Here is a 17,427-nt window from a genome sequence, read left to right on the forward strand (position 1 = left end):
ATCACCTGAGGTCGGGAGTTCGAGACCAGCCTGACCAACATGGTGAAACCCCACCTCTACTAAAAAATACAAAAGTGAGCCAGGCATGGTGGTGGGCACTTTTAATCCCAGCTACTCAGGAGGCTGAGGCAGGAGAATTGCTTGAACCCAGGAGGCAGAGGTTGCAGTAAGCCAAGATCGCACCATTGCACTCCAGCCAGGGTGACAGAGCAAGACTCCATCTCAAAAAAAAAGGAAAGAACTTGCTATTTGGCTTTGAGGATTGCAGTTGGCTGACAGCCTTCAACTACACTGTCTTTGAGATCTGCCACAGCATTTGAGCCAAGACTAAGGTCTTGTTGGGCAGCTCCAGCCAATGACTGAGGACAGTGGGGACAGTGGGGACACTGGGGCTCCTCTCCTGGACAATGTTTGCTCTTGAGCTCCTCCATAGGTTGGCCAAGACTGCTGGATCAACACCAAAGTCACTGCCTAGCTCTTTTTTCCTTCTTTCCTTTTTTTTTTTTTTTTTTTTTTTTTTTTGAGACAGAGTCTCGCTCTGTCACCCAGACTGGAGTGCAGTGGTGTGATCTTGGCTCACTGCAAACTCCGCCTCCCAGGTTCAAGCAATTCTCGTGTCTCAGCCCTCCGAGTAGCTGGGACTACAGGCAGGTGCCACCATGCCTGGTTAATTTTTGTATTTTTAGTAGAAACGGTTTTGCCATTTTGGCCAGGCTGGTCTCAAACTCCTGACCTCAGGTGATCCACCCGCCTCGGCCTCCCAAAGTGCTGGGATTACAGGTATGAGCCACCAAGCCTGGCCAATAGTTTTGATTTCTGGGCAACATAGTGAGACCCATCTTTACAAAAAAAAAAAAAAACAACCCATTTTTAAAAGTTAGCCAGGTGTGGTGGCGCACACCTATGATCTCAGCTACTCAGGAGGCTGAGGTAGGAGGATTGCTTGAACCCCAGAAGTGGAGGCTGCAGTGAGCCCTGATCCCACCACTGTACTCCAGCCTAGTTGACAGGGTGAGACACTATCTCTAAACAAAAACAAAAACCAAAAAACCCCCAGAACTATTACTACTATATTTAGATATTTAAGAAAATATACTATAACTATGAAACAAAAACTAGATGCTATTTGACAGGGAGAGGGACCTCCAGGAATGAACAAAACTGTTTTGTAAAGACGGGGTCTCACTATGTTGCCCAGGCTGGTCTCAAACTCCTAGGCTCAAGCAATCCTCCCGCCTCAGCCCCCCAAGTAGCTGGGACTACAGGTGCACACCACCACTCCTGGTTAGTCTTTACCCTGTTTTAGAGACAAGGTCTTGCTATGTGGCTCAGGCTGGTCTTGAACTCCTGGCCTCAAGCAATCCTCCCAGTTCAGCCTCCCAAAGCGCTGGGATTACAGGCATGAGCCACTGCGCCTGGCCGCAAGGACATTTGAGGATTTAAATCCTTCTTACCGTAGTTCTCCCGGGGTTCAGCCTCAGCTTTACTCTCATTTCCAGAGGTACTTAGGCTATTAATGCCAGCACCTTTGGGGGATTTGGCAGTATAAATTATACTCCTTGGCCTGTCCTAACCCCAGTTTAGGGTTCACTTAAAGTGCAAATTTCTCAGCCTGCTAAGTCAGTTATTACCACGTGTTCATTTATCTTCCAGATTCCAAAATGGTGTTGCTATTTTCTCCATTTTCAATTGATTAGTTCTCACTGCTTCATGCTGTGTTAGGCAGAACAATGGCCCCCTGCAAATCTCCAGAAGCCGTGAACATGTTACCTTCCATGGCAAAAGGGACTTTGCAAATGTGATTAAGGTTAAGAAGCTTGAGAAGGGGAGATCAGTCTGGATAATTCAGGTGAGCCCAATCTAATCACATGAATTGTGAAAACCTTTCCCAGGTGTGGTAGGAGAAAGTGATACAGCCACGAATAGTGGCTCATGCCTGTAATCCCAGCACTTTGGGAAACTGAGGCAGGAGGATCACTTGAGCTCGGAAGTTTGAGACCAGCCTGGGCCACATAGTGAGATACCTCTGCCAGCCCCAACCCCATCTTTATAAAAAATTAAAAATTAGGCTAGGTGCAGTGGCTCAAGCCTGCAATCCCAGCACTTTGGGAGGCTGAGGTGGGTGGCTCACCTGAGGTCAGGAGTTTGAGACCAGCCTGGCCAACATGGTGAAACGGTGTCTCTACTAAAAATAAAAAAATTAGCCAGGTGTGGTGGTGCTTGCCCGTAATCCCAGCTACTCAGGAGGCTGAGGCAGGAGAATCAATTGAACCCTGGAGGCAGAGGTTGAAGTGTGCTGAGATCGCACCACTGCACTCCAGCCTGGGTGACAGAGCGAGACAGTCTGAAAAAAAAAATTAAAAATTAGCCGTGGTGTAGTGGCACGTCTGTAGTCCCAGCTACTTGGGGGACTAAGGAGGGAGGACCACTTGAGCCCAGAAGGTCAAGGCTGCAGCAAGCCTGACTGGGCCATTGCACTTCTGCCTGGGCTACAGAGCAAGATCCTGGTTTTTTTTTTTTTTTTTTTTTTTAAAAAAAAAAAAGAAAGAAAGAAAAGAAAAAAGAAAGTGATGTGATGAGAAATCAGAGGGATGCTACCTTGCTGGAGGGAGGTGGTCATGGGCTAAGGCATGCAGGTACCTTTTGGAAGACGGAAAAGTCAAAGAAATGGGTTCTTGCCTGTAGCATCCAGAAAGCCCTTCCAGGAAGAGCTTCCTAGAGCCATCCTGTCAACATTTTGATTTCAGCTTAGTGAGATCTGTGTCAGTTTTGACATATAAAACTGTAAGAATTAATTTGTTTAGTTTAAGGCAACTACGTTTATGGCAATTTGTTATGGAAACAATAAAAGACTGATGCACACACCTTAAAAAATCCACTCACTATCCTTTTTCTTTTCTTTTCTTTTTGTAAGAGACAGGTTCTCCCTTTGTCACCTAGGGTGGAGTGCAGTGGTGTGATCATAGCTCACTGCAGCCTTGAACTCCTGGGCTCAAGCGATCCTCCCACCTCAGCCTCTCCGGGAGCTGGGAATACCGATATGTACCACTATGCCCAGGTAATTTTTAAAATTTTTTTGTAGAGACAGGGTCTTGCCTGGGCTGGTCTTTAACCACTGGGCTCCAGTGATCCTTCTGCCTCGGCCTTCCAAGGTGTTGGGTTACAGTTGTAAGCCACTGCACTCAGCCTCACTGTCCTTTCAATGGGGCTTTGGGATACAGAGAAGTTACATGTGTGTGTTCAATCTTCCTTCTTTAACCACATCAAACTTGGTTTTATTTCCACTGCTTCATGATTGCATTCTTTTTTTTTTTAATTGAGACAGAGTCTCACTCTGTGCAGTGGTACAATCTCGGCTCACTGCAATCTCCACTTCCCAGGTTCAAGCTATTCTCCTGCCTTGGCCTCCCGAGTAGCTCAGATTACAGGCGCATGCCACCACGCAGGGCTAATTTTTGTATTTTTAGTAGAGACGGTGTTTCACCATGTTGGCCAGGCTGGTCTCGAACTCCTGACCTCAAGTGATCCGTCTGCCTCAGCCTCCCAAAGTGCTGGGATTACAGGAGTGAGCCACCATGCCAGGCTTCATGATGCATTCTTATCAAAGTCACTCTTGACTTCTACATCACTAAATCTAATCTTTTTTCTTTTTTAAAAAATTATTTATGTTTTTAATTTTAATTTTTATATTTTTTAGAGATAGAGTCTTCCTCTGTTGCCCAGGCTGGAGTTCAGTGGTACAATCACTGTAACCTAGGCCGGGCGCGGTGGCTCTAGCTTGTAATCCCAGCACTTTGGGAGGCCAAGGCGGGCGGATCACGAGGTCAGGAGATCGAGACCACGGTGAAACCCCGTCTCTACTAAAAATACAAAAAAATTAGCCAGGCGTGGTGGCGGGCGCCTGTAGTCCCAGCTACTCGGAGAAGCTGAGGCAGGAGAATGGCGTGAACCCGGGAGGCGGAGCTTGCAGTGAGCCGAGATTGCGCCACTGCACTCCAGCCTGGGTGACAGAGTGAGACTCTGTCTCAAAAAAAAAAAAAAAAAAAAAAAAAAATCACTGTAACCTTGAACTCCTGGGCCCAAGTAGTCCTCCCGCCTTAGCCTCCTCCTGAGTAGCTAGGACTACAGGTGCATGCCACCATGCCCGGCTAGTATTTATTTATGAGACAGAGTCTTGCTCTGTCTCCCAGACCAGACTATAGTGGTGCCATCATGGCTCGGTGTAGCCTTGACCTCCCAAGCTCAAGCAACCCTCCTACCTCAACCTCCTGAGTAGCTGGAACTACAGACATGTGCCATGACGCCTGGCTTTTTTTCCTTTTTTTCTTTTTTTCTTCCTTTTTTTTTTTTTATACATTATGTTGCCCAGGCTAGTCTCAAACTCCTGGCCTTAAGTGATCCTCCTGCCTCTGCCTCCTCAAGTGCTGGGATTACAGCTGTGAGTCATCGCGCAAGCCCTATTTTTTTTTTCTCTCTCACTTTTTGTAGAGATGGGGGTCTCCCTATGTTTCTCTGGCTGGTTTCGAATCCTGGGTTCAAGCAATCCTCCTGCCTCGGCCTCCCGAAGTGCTGGGATTGCAGACGTGCTCCAACGCGCCTGGCAGCGGAATCTAATCTCGTTTCCCTGGACTGTTCACATCTTTGAAGCAGGTGGACCACGCCCCCTCTCCTCGCGACACTTCCTTGGTTTCTGTGACTGCCCATGCTCTCAGTTTCCCTCCCACTTTCCCAGCTGCTCCTTCTCTGCCTGCCTCGCTGGCTTCTCCTCCACATGATGTCAATACCGCGGAGTCCTCAGGGCCCTGTCCTGGAGCCTCTTCCCTCCCCTCTGTCCCGTGTGATCTCATGGCTCGCAACACCATCTTTTTACCAATGACCCTGAAGTTCCACCGTCAGCCGAGAGGCTCCTCTTCTGAACTCCAGACTCTCATTATGATGTGCTCTCTTGACATCTTCCCTTGGACACCTCACCTGCTTCTCAAGTGGAAAATATATCCGTGGCAGGATTTTTTTTTTTTATTTTTTTGAGACGGAGTCTCACTCTGTTTCCCAGGCTGGAGTGCAGTAGTGTGATCTCCACTCTGCAACCTCCGCCCCCCGGGTTCAAGCTATTTTCCTGCCTCAGCCTCCCTAGTCGCTGGGACTACACGTGTGTGCCACCACGCCTGGCCAATTTTTGTATTTTTAGTAGAGACGGGGTTTCACTATGTTGGCCAGGCTGGTCTTGAACTCCTGACCTCAAGTGATCCGCCCGCCTCGGCCTCCCAAAGTGCTGGGATTACAGGTGTGAGCCTGTATTCTTGATGTTCTCACCAAGTCTCTTCCTTCCCTCGAATCTGCCCATCATCCATGCACCTCTGCAATCCCTAAAGCCCAGATCACCCCGGATTCCCTTCCTCCTCTAACCCATCAGAAAATTCTGTGGATTTGTCTCCAATGTTTGTTTTTATTTTATTTTTAGTTTTAGAGACAGGGTCTTGCTGTGTCACCTAGGCTGAAGTGTGGTAACACAATCACAGCTCACTGCAGCCTCAAACTCCTGGGTTCAAGCAACCCTCCTACCTCAGCCTCCCTAATAGCTGGACTACAGGCCCACGACACCATGCCTGGCTGATTTTAGAATTTTTCTTTTGCAGGGATAGGATCTCATTATGTTGCCCAGGCTGGTCTGGAGCTCCTGGGCTCAGGCAATCCTCCTGTTTTGGTCTCCCAAAGTGCTGGGATTACAGGCATGAACCACTGTGCCCAGCCTCCTAAATATGTTCAGAAAGCACTTCCTTACTTCCCCATCTCCAAAGCCGCCCACCACGGTGACCTCCACGTTGGCGTCCTCTATTCATTCTGGCCTGTCACCATTGATTCTCCCAAGCATAGCCTGAAATATCCTTTAAAATGTCAATCAGATTATACAACTTCCCCCATTTAAGACCTCTCAAAGGCTTCCCAATTCCATCTGGAACAAAATCCATTCTCCTCACCATGGGTGCCAAGGCCTGCATGGCCTGGCTGTTCCTATCCCTCCTGCCCTGCCTCTTGTCACTGTCCCCGTCATTTGCTCTGCCTCGGCCACACTGAGCCCTTCCCGTGTTCCTGCCTACCTGTTGCTCTCAATTTGCTTTGCCTGAGCTGCTGTTACTACCCCTCTCCCCACTGCTGGCTACCTCTCATTCTCTAGGTCTTAGATGAAATATCCTCACCTCCCTGTTTACCGTATGCAAAGCAGCTGTCTCCACCATCCCTGGTAATTTCCTTCACAGTGGGCTTTGAACCTTGACAATTTGTTTATTTGTTCACTTGTGTTTTGTTTGACTCCCTCATTAGATATAAACCCCATGAGAGCAGGGATGATATTTTCAGTCCAGTTTCTGGTGCTAGCCCACAAAAGATATGCAAGGAAATTTGTTGAGTGAATGAATGAGCACATAGGGCATCTATTATGTACTGGATGCTTTCATGTAGACTGGACTATACTTCCCAGCTTTTCTTGCAATGAGCTGTTCTGGCCAATGCATGTGGGCAGAAGTAAAGGAGGCCATTTCCAGCTTTGGTTCATAAAAACCTCATGTGTGTTCTCCACTCTTGTTTTTCATCTGCAAGCTGGATGCAGAAGATCCAGCAGTGGCCGTGGGTGATGACAAAGTTGTAAGATGAGAGGAGCCTGGATCCCTGAAAGATCATGTGGAGCAGAGTCTCCTCCATCACCACCCCCACCCCAAAACACACACACATCCAGAACATAAGGCTCTTCTGTGTTGAGCCATTACGATTGCCAAGCTTATTTATTCCAACAGCTTGCCTCACCTTAATTAATACATCAAAACACCAGATGTAGGTGGCTGGTGAACATCACTGTGGGTGACGCGTTTGCTGACAAATTTTCATCAAATGCAGATGTGTTCTCTGTGGGGCTGTCTCTTGCATCGTCCCACAATCCCCCCGAGGGCACAGTGCTCACACCTCTATCATAGCACATTGCGCTGTCTGTTCGAGCGTGTGTTGTTTTTGTCTTCACTAGGCTGCGAGCCCCTCCAGGGACATGGCTGTGTCACATTCATCGCAGTGGCCTCAGCATCCAGTCCCCAAGGAGCCTCAGGGGAAATGTACTGAATCCACAAAGGAGTGAACTGGTCACCTGCCCCCCTTCATTGCCTTTCTTTCCCTACAAATGCCTGAGAAAGTCCAACTCTTTAATTTTGCAGAGACCCAAAGAGAAGTGACTTCCCCAGGATCACACAGAAGCGGGATGCACCAGAATTAGCCTGCCCGGGGCTGCTAAACGTGGCAGCCAGCTATTCTAGGACTGAATCCTGGAGCCTACCAGGGACTGGAGCAAGGCTGGGAGAGGCGGGGCAGGGTTGGCTGGGGGCAGCCACAGATTTCTCTAAGCCCCCAAGGTGACCCCACCCAGCCTCACTGCCCCCCTGCCCCTCCTCCAGCAGCAAAGAAACACTCCAGAGCCTTCCGTCCCACCCTCCCCAGCCAGCACTGGCTCCCACAGCCTGGGCGGACACATCACTCAGTATTTTTAGCTTCACCACCTGGCACCTGTGGTCACTGTCTCTGCCCAGCCTGGCCCTGTCCCCTCCCAGGTCTTAAAGGGCCAGAACCCGCCAGCTAGAAAGGAGACCAGCTCCTGCAAACACAGGCTACCATACTCCCAGGGCAGGAGGCGGAGAGACATCCCCTACAGAGAGTCCCCAGAATCAGAGGTGGGAGATGAAGGGATGAGGGAGGAGGGGGCAGGAGTTCACGGCTGCCAACCCTAAGGCCTATGCCTGTCTCTTTCTGGGGCTTCCCAAATGCTGGTTTGCTTAAGTTGTTCACCTGGAGGAAACTGATCAACATTACACATCCATCCTAAGACCTGAAGCTGCAAAATCGCCAAGGCAGGGTCCGGGAGTGTAGTATTTTTTAACAATTCAACTCAGATTATTCCCATGCCCTCTTCTCTCTCTTTCTCTTTTTTGAGACAGGGTCTCACTCTGTCGCCTAGGCTGGAGTGCAGGGGCGTGACCATAGCTCAGTGCAGCCTCGAATTTCTGGGCTCAAGGGATCCTCTTGCTTCAGCCCCGGGAATAGCTGGGACTAACAGATGCATGCCACGATGCCTGGCTAATTGTGTGTGTGTGTGTGTGTGTGTGTGTGTGTGTGTGTATGTGTGGAGATGGGGGTCTCACTGTGTTGCCTAGGCTGGTCTCAAACTCCTGAGCTCAAGCAATCTACCCGCCTTAGCCTCCCAAAGGTCTGGGGTCACAGGTGTGAACCACCACACCCTGCCTGATGCCCTATCTTTCAATGTCATATTCGTTCATTCATTCATTCATTTATTCATTCAACAAGCATTTTGAGTGTTCACTATGAACATGGGGTTCTATCATGAGACCATTGCTTAGGAGTTCAAGAAGCCCTTCTGCACCTATTATTTCCTTGCCTCTCCTCACTTGCCCCTGTTTTGTCTCGAGTCTTCCCCATTGCTTGCTCCAGTGCCTATGGGTCAGGTCCCTGGCTCAGCGTCCAGGCCCTGTGTGATCTGGCCCCGTTCTGCCAGCCTCATCCCCACCATCCACACTTTGTTTCTTATTTGCACCGAGCCTTCCCTCTTGCCGTTCCCACCGCCTGCGATGCCCTTTCCTCAGCCTCTCTCACCCCTGGGAGGGCACTTGCACGTTAAGACAGACCTGGTGGGCCTCCGATGGCTCCTGTGGGCAGAGGTGGTCCGCCTTGCCTCCTGACTTCCTAGGCACTGTGCACCCACACACGTCAAGATGCCCACTACTCTGTGCAGAACTGACCTGTCTTCTCTTTTGTCTCTCCTAGCAGGCTGTGACCCTGTGAGCCAGGTTCCAGTCCCCAGCCCAGGCCCTGGCAGTCTGTGGGTGGCCAGTCACTGTGTTGAATGTTAAGCTGACAACCATAGCAGGGAACATCCTCTCATTTCACAGATGAGGAGACAGAGGCCCATGGAGCGGGAACTGTGGACCCAGAGTCCAAGAGAGAAAGTCAGGGAGGAACCCAGCCTAGGCTGCAGGAGCCCACGTCTGGCCCGCTTGTCCTGCAAGGGTCCTGGAGGGGGAAACTGGCTTGGCCCATGCCTGCCCTTCTCCCCATCCAGGGCAGGGCAGTGCTGACTCAGACAGTGATGGAGGCGCAGGCAGGCTGGGCTGGAGCAGAGGTGACCCCTGTCTCCCCTGCAGATCACTCCCAGAGCCTGTGGTCACAGCTTGGATAATGCACTTGGCTGGAGCCTGGGTTTCCCTGCAGGTGGGGGTGGGGAGAGCTGGCTAAAGGAACAATGATCTCTAGGGCATGAGCTCCCACTGGGCCCCAAGCACAGCCCTTCCCTCCACATAGGTATGTAGAACTCATACCTGCTTCCACAAACGTACACAGGCTCACAGTCACACACGGTCACCCCCAATACCCAGTCACGCAGCCACACAAACCATTCTGTCTCTCTCTCTCTCTCTTTTACACACACACACAAGCAAATACACATGCACGCATTTTCGCTTATGAATTCAACAAAGATGGAACATCTGTTAGGTGCCACTGCAGTGCAGGATAGAAAGGTGGCTCTCAGGTTAGGGTGGGACAGGGACATCCAGGAGGGCTTCCTGAAGGAGGAAGCATTGCAGCTGGGCCTGGATGGAGGAGAACGGGGGAAGAGAAGTCTGGGCAGAGTTTCACTGGAGGTGAATATAGGGGAACAGAGTGAGATGAGGTGGGGAGTGTTGGCCCCAATCACATAGGCCTTGAATGCTCAGCCAAGTGTTAACTTTATCCCACGGGAGCTGGGAGCCATGGAGGGTTCTGAGCAGGGGAGGGACATGCTCACTGTGGGAGAGGACGTGAAAGCCACTCTGGGGCTAGGGTTGGGGAGATAGGAAGGAGGCTGTGGCAACAACCAGGTAAGAGATCTGAGATCTGAAGCAGGAAGTGGCAGCGGGTGGTAAGCAGTGGACAGAGAGACATTGAATTGAAGCAAGACTGCCAGGCCCACAGGCACCCTGGGTCGAGCGCTGCGCCCACCTGCTGCCCACCCACTGGCCACCCACGGGCACTGACCTCCGCAATGGGACTTCTTCCAGCAGCTCCTCCTCCTCCTCCCTGTGGAAGCAGACGAAGCAGAAGGCCGGCACATCATCGACTCCGCAGCCCATGGGCCAGGCTGGAGGCAGCTCCAGGACAGGGCAGGGGTGGCCGGGGGTGGCCTCTGCAGCATCGTCGCCAGCCTGGGCAGGAGTCCCCGAGCCAGGGCGCTCCAGGGTCAGCAGCCCGTCGGCTTCAGGGCTCTGCACTTGCCCGCCCGCCACCTGTGCCTTCTCACTCAGGTTGCCCGTCGCCTCGGTGGGTGGAGGAGCCGGGGGCTCTGTGTGGTGGGGGCTCCTGTCTTGACCCCCGGGTGTTCCAGCCACGGGGCTGGGCCCTGGGAAGCAGTGTCCAGCCACCTGGACTCCGAGGTGGCTGGTGGGCGGACGGAGGTCTGAGAGTGCCCCCCCACTGCCCCTGTGGAGCCCTAGGCCCCCCGGCTGCCCACTCTGTGGCTGTCTGTCAGAGGCAGGACTGGGAGGGCAGGCTCGCAGGTGTCCCGTGCCCCAGTCCCCCTGTCTGTCCAGCTGTCTGCTCCTCCCGGTCCAGCCAGCACGGCCGCAGAGGTGCCTTCCTTAAGAAAGTTTGTTCTCCCCGGCTGGGGTGGGTGGCATGGGTGGCCTCCAGGAGAGAGGGTTGGGACCTGCAGCTGAAAGATGGGCAAGAGCCAGGTGAGGCTGGCACGGTGCCCACGCTGTCCTTGAGAAAAGTTCTGACCCCCGGAGTCCCGGTCCCGGCTCGGCTGAGACTGGCAGCTCTCCCTGCTCCCTGCTCTCCCCAGCTCCAGTGGCTTCTCTGGCAGACTGGCTGGGCTGTGGGTATTAATAGCTCCACATTCACGCTGAGAAGCCTGGAGGTTAACTCCTTCTCTGCCAGAGCTGGGGAGGCCGGCAGGGCTGGCGGGTGCGGCCAGGCAGCCTGGCGAAGTGGCCTCAGGGAGCAGAGGGAAGGGCGGTGCCTTGATCCTGCCCCCGCTCTGAGCCTGGCTGCTGCAGCAGGACCCTCAGTGCCACCTCCTGCCCACGAGTCTCTGTGCCGCACTGGGCTCCCGGGGCTTGGGAGTGTGTGGGCCACTGACCCCTCCACACGTACCTCCAGGAAGCTGGGGGGCCCTGGGAGGGGGAACTGCGGGCTCAGGGCAGCCCCTCTGGGATAGACGGTGCTCAGAGCTTCAGGGAGCATCCCCAGGGCTCCCAAACTCACATACTCACCCCTCAACTTCCTGGGTCCTCCTATGTTCCCCTAATAGTCACCTTTGCCAACCCTGGGCCCAGTTCTGGGGCTGGCTTCAGTGAGACCCAGCGACGAAGCAGCCACAGTGCCTGGTGTATTTTATTGAGGAGTATGGGAAGAGGGTGGGAGTGGGGGAATCATAAGAGAATTTGTTTGCCTGAATTTATTTATTTATTTATTTATTTATTTATTTATTTATTTGAGACAGGGTTTTGCTATGCTTCCCAGGCTGGTCTCAAACTCCTGGGCTCAAGCGATCTTCCCATCTCAGCCTCCCAAGTAGCTGGGATTACAGCTACTGCACCAGGCTTGGAAATGTTTATTGAGCACCTGTTTGGTGCCAGGCACCGTGCTGGACATGGGCACGCAGCAGTGAAGTGGGCAGGTGCCATTCCTCTTTGGTGGGTTTGGGTGTCACTGCAGGAGGTGACACCAGTGGAGCTGCAGCTTGCCTGCATAGTGCCATCATGTGAATTAGGAAAAGGTGCTTCCCACCAAGCAGGTACAGCCCCAACACAAGCTTGTAGTGTGGACCCAGGCTGGGTTTCGGCCCCACTCACCTCCTCTGCAATTGACAACATGCACCACCATTCACAATGGCTCTGGAAGCACCCATAAACAAAGGAAAAATAAATTCAGATTGTCCAAAGTGATACGAAAAAAATAAAACAGGGACATGTGACAGGCTGATGGGGAGGTAGTTAGAAGGGGTGTTCAGGGAACACCTTCCAAGAAGGGAACACTGGAGCTGAAACCCGAAGGAGGAGGAGGAGGAGGACGAAGGAGGAGGAACCAGCCAGATCTGGAGGCAGAACATTCTAGGAAGAGGTGCAAAAGCCCAGAGGCAAGAACTGGCTGGCGTTTGAGGAGGAGAGTGACAGGCAGAGATCTTTAAGCCGGGCCTTGAAGAGTGAGTAGAGTTTTCCAGGGGAACTCAAGAGAGGAGGTATCGCCAGCAGAGAGAATAGAGTATGCAAAGGCTCAGAGGCATGGAAGGCAGGGACGGTGCGCTGCAAGGCAGCAAGAAGGCAGAGGTGATGCAGTCGGAGATGCATGAGGGATTGCTTCCAGAGCTGCCCACCCAGGGCTCTGAGGAGGAAGGGTGGGTGGGAGGAAGATGGAAGTGGGAACTCGGGTCAGCTAAGGGGCTGAGGAGTTTGGAGGTGGGGAAGCAGAGAGGCTTGGAAGGAACCATCGATATATGTGGAACCGAGTTCCACTGGCTGGAAGAATAGGTCTGGGCCTCCTTGGGCCAGAGAAGGTGGAGGCTTGGAACAGAGCAGCAATGTACAGTTGTTTAGGCTGTGCACAATGCATAAGGACACCCTGGCAGATAGGAGCCAGTCGGGGGGTCAGGGAGAGGGGAGGGGAGGGGAGGATGGATGGGGGGTGGTATCCAGCCCTACCTCTGCTCTGCCAAGACTTGCACTTTTCAACTGTGACAGCGTGGGGAGTTGCCTTTTTCTTATTGGCCCACCCAAAAGAGTGCTTCTTTCTTATTGGTTAGTCTGAAGGGTGCCTTTAAAAAATTAGTCCCCCTAGGCTGAACACAGTGGCTCAGGCTTGTAATCCAGCACTTTGAGAGGCCGAGGAGGGTGGATTGCCTGAGGTCAGGAGTTCGAGATCAGCCTGGCCAACATAGTGAAACCCCATCTCTATTAAACATGCAAAAATTAGCCAGTCATGGTGGCGTACACCTGTAATCCCAGCTACTCAGGAGGCTGAGATGGGAGAATTGCTTGAACCCAGGCGACAGAGGTTGCAGTGAGCCGAGATTGCGCCATTGCACTCCAGCTTGGGAGACAGAGCGAGACCCTGTCTCAAAAAAAAAAAAAACAGAAAGAAAAAATTAGTCCCCCTAGAAGGATGCCTTTTTCTAATTGATCTATTCAGAGGACATGCATTCATTTTCAAATTGGTCCGCTCAAAGGGGTGGCCTCTTCCAATTGCTTTACCCAAAGGGGGTGCTTTTTTCCGATTGGCACAAAGGGGTCCCATAGACTGGGCTGCGGGAGAGGCCCCAGTGGCCCAGGCTCTGCTACAGACCTGCTGTGTGACTTTGGGAGTCACCGTCCCTCTCTAGAACCACAGACTGAGCAAGAGGCCAGCTGGGCCAATCGCTGCACTGTGCAGAAGCGGAGAATGAGCCCAGAAAGGGGCAGCAACTTTGCTGAGGTCACACAGTGACACACAGCAGAGCTGCCACCGCTGACTCTTGCCTCCGTGCTCTATCTTCCCTGCTCCAGCATCGGCTTAGGTCGCTGGCTGCGCTGTGGACTTGATGTTTCTTTAAGGAGAGGACAGGGAATGAGAGGGGACAAGAGACAAGGAGGGGAGGGCAGCCTAGACTATGGCTCCCTGGGGTGGGGGTCAGAAGGGGTCAGGGTGCCCCAGGCCTCTAGAAGCCCCTTCCCGCCTCCCCTCAGCCCCATGGGGTTGTCATTTGCAGATGTTAATTATTCACGATGCTGCTGCTTTGCCTGGTTTTAATGCACTTTGATGGCGTTCTCTAGCTAATGGGGAAAATCAATAGGTCTTAATTCTTAGTGGCTGTGAAGCTCTGTCTGTCTCCTCTTTGGGTGGCTGGGCCTGGCTCTTCAGCTGGAGGTAGCATGTGGAGGCTCAGACACAGTTCACAAGATCCTGAGACTCCACCTTTCGCTCTCCCACCCCCGACCCTCTTCTGATGACAGCCTAGGGAAGGAGGATTAGAGTCACCACGCAGCTCCAAACTCTGCCCCTAACATCTTGGAGGGTCTGACCCCTTCAATCTCAGCCATTTGCCACCCCTCCTAGAGGGCTGCTGGTTCCCTCTGCCTGTGTCACCTGTGTCAAGCATGTGTCACCATTCCCAGCTAATTTTTTTAATTTTTAATTTTTGTAAAGATGGGGTCTCATTATATTACCCAGGCTAGTCTTGAACTCCTGGCCTCAAGCAGTTTTCCCACCTCAGCCTCCCAAAGTGCTAGGATTACAAAGCATGAGCCACTTCGTTGGGCCCCTGGTTTCCTAGAAGAAGTCTTACTTGAATTAAAGTTTATCAGAATGTTGCGGCCGGGGAAGGTGGCTTATGCCTGTAACCCCAGCACTTTGGGAGGCGAAGGCAGGTGGATCACCTGAGGTCAGAAGTTCAAGACCAGCCTGACCAATGCGGTGAAACCCTGTCTCTACTAAATAGAAAAAATTAGCCAGGCGTGGTGGCGCATGCTTGTAATCCCAGCTACTTGGGAAGCTGAAGCAGGAGGATCACTTGAACCTGGGAGGTGGAGGTTGTAGTGATCCGAGATTGTGCCATTGCACTCCAGCCTGGGCAACAAGAGTGAAACTCGGTCTCGAAAAAAAAAAAAGTTGCTTCTTCATTTTGTTAAGTATGCCAATGTCTTCCCAGAAGGAGGTTGTGAATTGCATCACATGGAAAAAAGTTATATCCTGAGCCAGGTTTGGGCCAAGTTTTCTTTATCACAAGGTAGAATTTTGTTTCTCAGGTAGCAGTCCAGGGGTTGGTAGTCTTCTCGGTCGAAAATGGCTTATAGGCATCATGCTCACATTTTGGTCCTCAAGAAGGAAGAAAGATGGAGTGATGCCTAAGTGACACTCCTTACTCCTACTCATTTTCTATTAGCAAATAGTTGGTTCCTCGCTGCAAGGGAGACTGGGAGACTGGGAAATTCAGTCTCTAGCTGCATGGCCATATGCATTGCTAAAGGTGCAAAGGTGGGTTACTATTGAAAAGAGGAAGGGAGAATAGGATACAATTAGCAGTCATAATCTAATTCATAGCGGAGGTTCCAAATCCTTCTCTCTGCCTCAAACTCTGTTTAGTAACCCATTTCTTGCACTTTTTTTTTTTTTTTTGGGAGTCTCGCTCTGTTGGAGGAAATACATGGAGCAACCAGCCTATATTGGATCAGGGGACAGGGGCTCCAAGACTTAGATTATGCAATGTGTTTGAATATACTAAGAAGAGCCTTTCAGTTTTGTCAGGAAGGTTTGTGAATGCACTGATAAAGCCGAAGTGAAAATATTAAGCAATGATTAACTCCAGGGAAAACAAAAAGTTGCACAAAAATGGAAATGCCTTCATGGTATACTATGTGGCTGAGCTGTTAATATTATCTACAAAGGTATAATAATATAAATACCAAAACTTATTTTAACCAAAAAGGTTATATAACCATATTTAACCAAAAGGTTATGTAACCATATTTAACCAAAAAGGTTATATAACCATATTGGGAGGATGAAGACAGTATGTATGTGTGTGGAAGAGGAGGGATAGGATATTAGAGAACTAAATTTTCATTTTCTATAGTAGGAAGTAAGATCAAAACCAGAAAAATCAAGAAATAGCTGTGTTCACAGATTCTTTAGAATCTCGCCATTCAAAGAATAATCCATGGACCAGTAGCATCAGCATCATCTGGGAGTTTATTAGAAATGCACAATCTTGGAACCTGCCCCAGACCTGCTGAATCAGAACCTATATTTTAACAAGATCCCTGGGTGATTTTCATGTTGCTTAGAGTTTGAATGACCTTGACTTCCAAAGACAACAGCAAACAGCAGGATCAGCTAAAAGAGTTGAATGCATTGCCTAATTTAGAAAGAGAAGAGTTGGAGTGCAGAGCAGCAGGATAAGGGGCTGCTAATTTTTGAGATACCTCCTGTAGCTTTGAGTTTTAAACTATGTGGAAGATTTATGTTGCCGAAAAAAAGTAAATCGTGTGCATGAACTCAAATCCCAATGCTGGCTGGGTGTGGTGGCTAATGCTTGTAATCCCAGCACTTTGGGAGGCCGAGGTGGGAGGATCACTTGAGGCCAGGAGTTCGAGACTAGCCTGGCCAACATGGTGAAACCCCGTCTCTACTAAAAATACAAAAAATTAGCCAGGTGTGGTAGTGGGCACCTGTAATCCGAGCTACTCAGAAGGCGGAGGCAGGAGAATCACTTGAACCTGGGAGGCAGAGGTTGCAGTGAGCCAAGGTTGTGCTACTGCACTCGAACCTCGGTGACACAGCAAGATTCCATAAAAAAACAAACCAACAAAAAACACCCAATCTCAGTGCTACAAAAAGGAATACAAAGGCTTCCTCCTACTAGAGGCCCCCAGGCTGTCCTTTGCCTTATCAACAGTTTCTAGAGCATCCTTCCAGAACATCTCTCTGCACATCCAGCCTTTGTGTGTGTGACTATCTTGTTTGTCATTTATTTTTATTTTATTTTTTGAGATGAGGTCTCACTCTATCACCCAGGCTGGAGTGCACTGGTGAAATCATAGCTCACTGTAGCCTCGACTTCCCAGGCTCAAGCAATCCTCCCACCTCAGCCTCCCAACTACCTGGGACTACAGGCATTGCCACCACGTAATTTTTTAATTTTTTGTAGAGACAAGGTCTCACTGTGTTGCCCAGGCTGGTCTCAAACCTGTGGGCTCAAGTGGTCCTCCCACCTTGGCCTCACAAAGTGCTGAGATTACAGGCGTGAGCCACCGCAGCTGGTCCTGTTTATTATCATTATCATTACTATTATTATTTCACACGAGAGCACATGCAATGCACTGTTGGGCATCGTGCTATCTTCACTTAACAATAGCTTGAAGATTGTTCCATATATGTGCATATTGGTCTGCTTAATTCATTTACAGATTGCTTTTATAGGCTATTACAGGATGCGTGGTATTGTAATTTGTTTAACTGCTCCCCTACTGATGGGAAATCAGGTTGGTTACAGCCTTCTTCTATTACACACAGTGCTACAATAAGCATTTTCTAACCACAGTGTAGTGTAGGGTTAAGGGGACAGAATGTCTGGGGTTGGAAACCTAGGCGTGCTGTGAAAGCCAGTTATTTGTCCTCTATGAACCTCAGTTTCTATAGCTGTGAAATGAGAATGAAAACGATATTTACAGTGCCTACTATGTGCACTTATATTCTAGACACAGGGGATTCGGGAATGAACAAAACTAATATACGTCTCTGCCTTTGTGGAGTTATATTCTTGTGGCAGGAGATAGATAATAAATAAGATAAACTAATAAAAATAGGCCAGGTGAAGTGGCTCACGCCACTAATCCCAGCCCTTTGGGAGGCCGAGGCGGGAGGATC

At 50.6% G+C, this 17,427-nt stretch overlaps 1 protein-coding gene across 1 annotated transcript in view; it reads right to left on the reverse strand.

Annotated features, from left to right (window-relative positions):
* Positions 1–10,863, reverse strand: part of SBK1 (SH3 domain binding kinase 1) — a 66,151-nt gene extending 55,288 nt beyond the window's left edge. The window contains exon 1 of the mRNA XM_055233226.2: positions 10,066–10,863. Coding sequence (XP_055089201.1) covers positions 10,066–10,160 — 95 coding nt within the window. The 5' untranslated portion in view covers positions 10,161–10,863. The remainder of the gene's footprint in view (positions 1–10,065) is intronic.
* Positions 10,864–17,427: the final 6,564 nt, after the last annotated feature.

Source organism: Symphalangus syndactylus, chromosome 11, assembly GCF_028878055.3.
Source record: "Symphalangus syndactylus isolate Jambi chromosome 11, NHGRI_mSymSyn1-v2.1_pri, whole genome shotgun sequence".
In the NCBI taxonomy this organism is placed as follows: Eukaryota; Metazoa; Chordata; class Mammalia; order Primates; family Hylobatidae; genus Symphalangus; species Symphalangus syndactylus.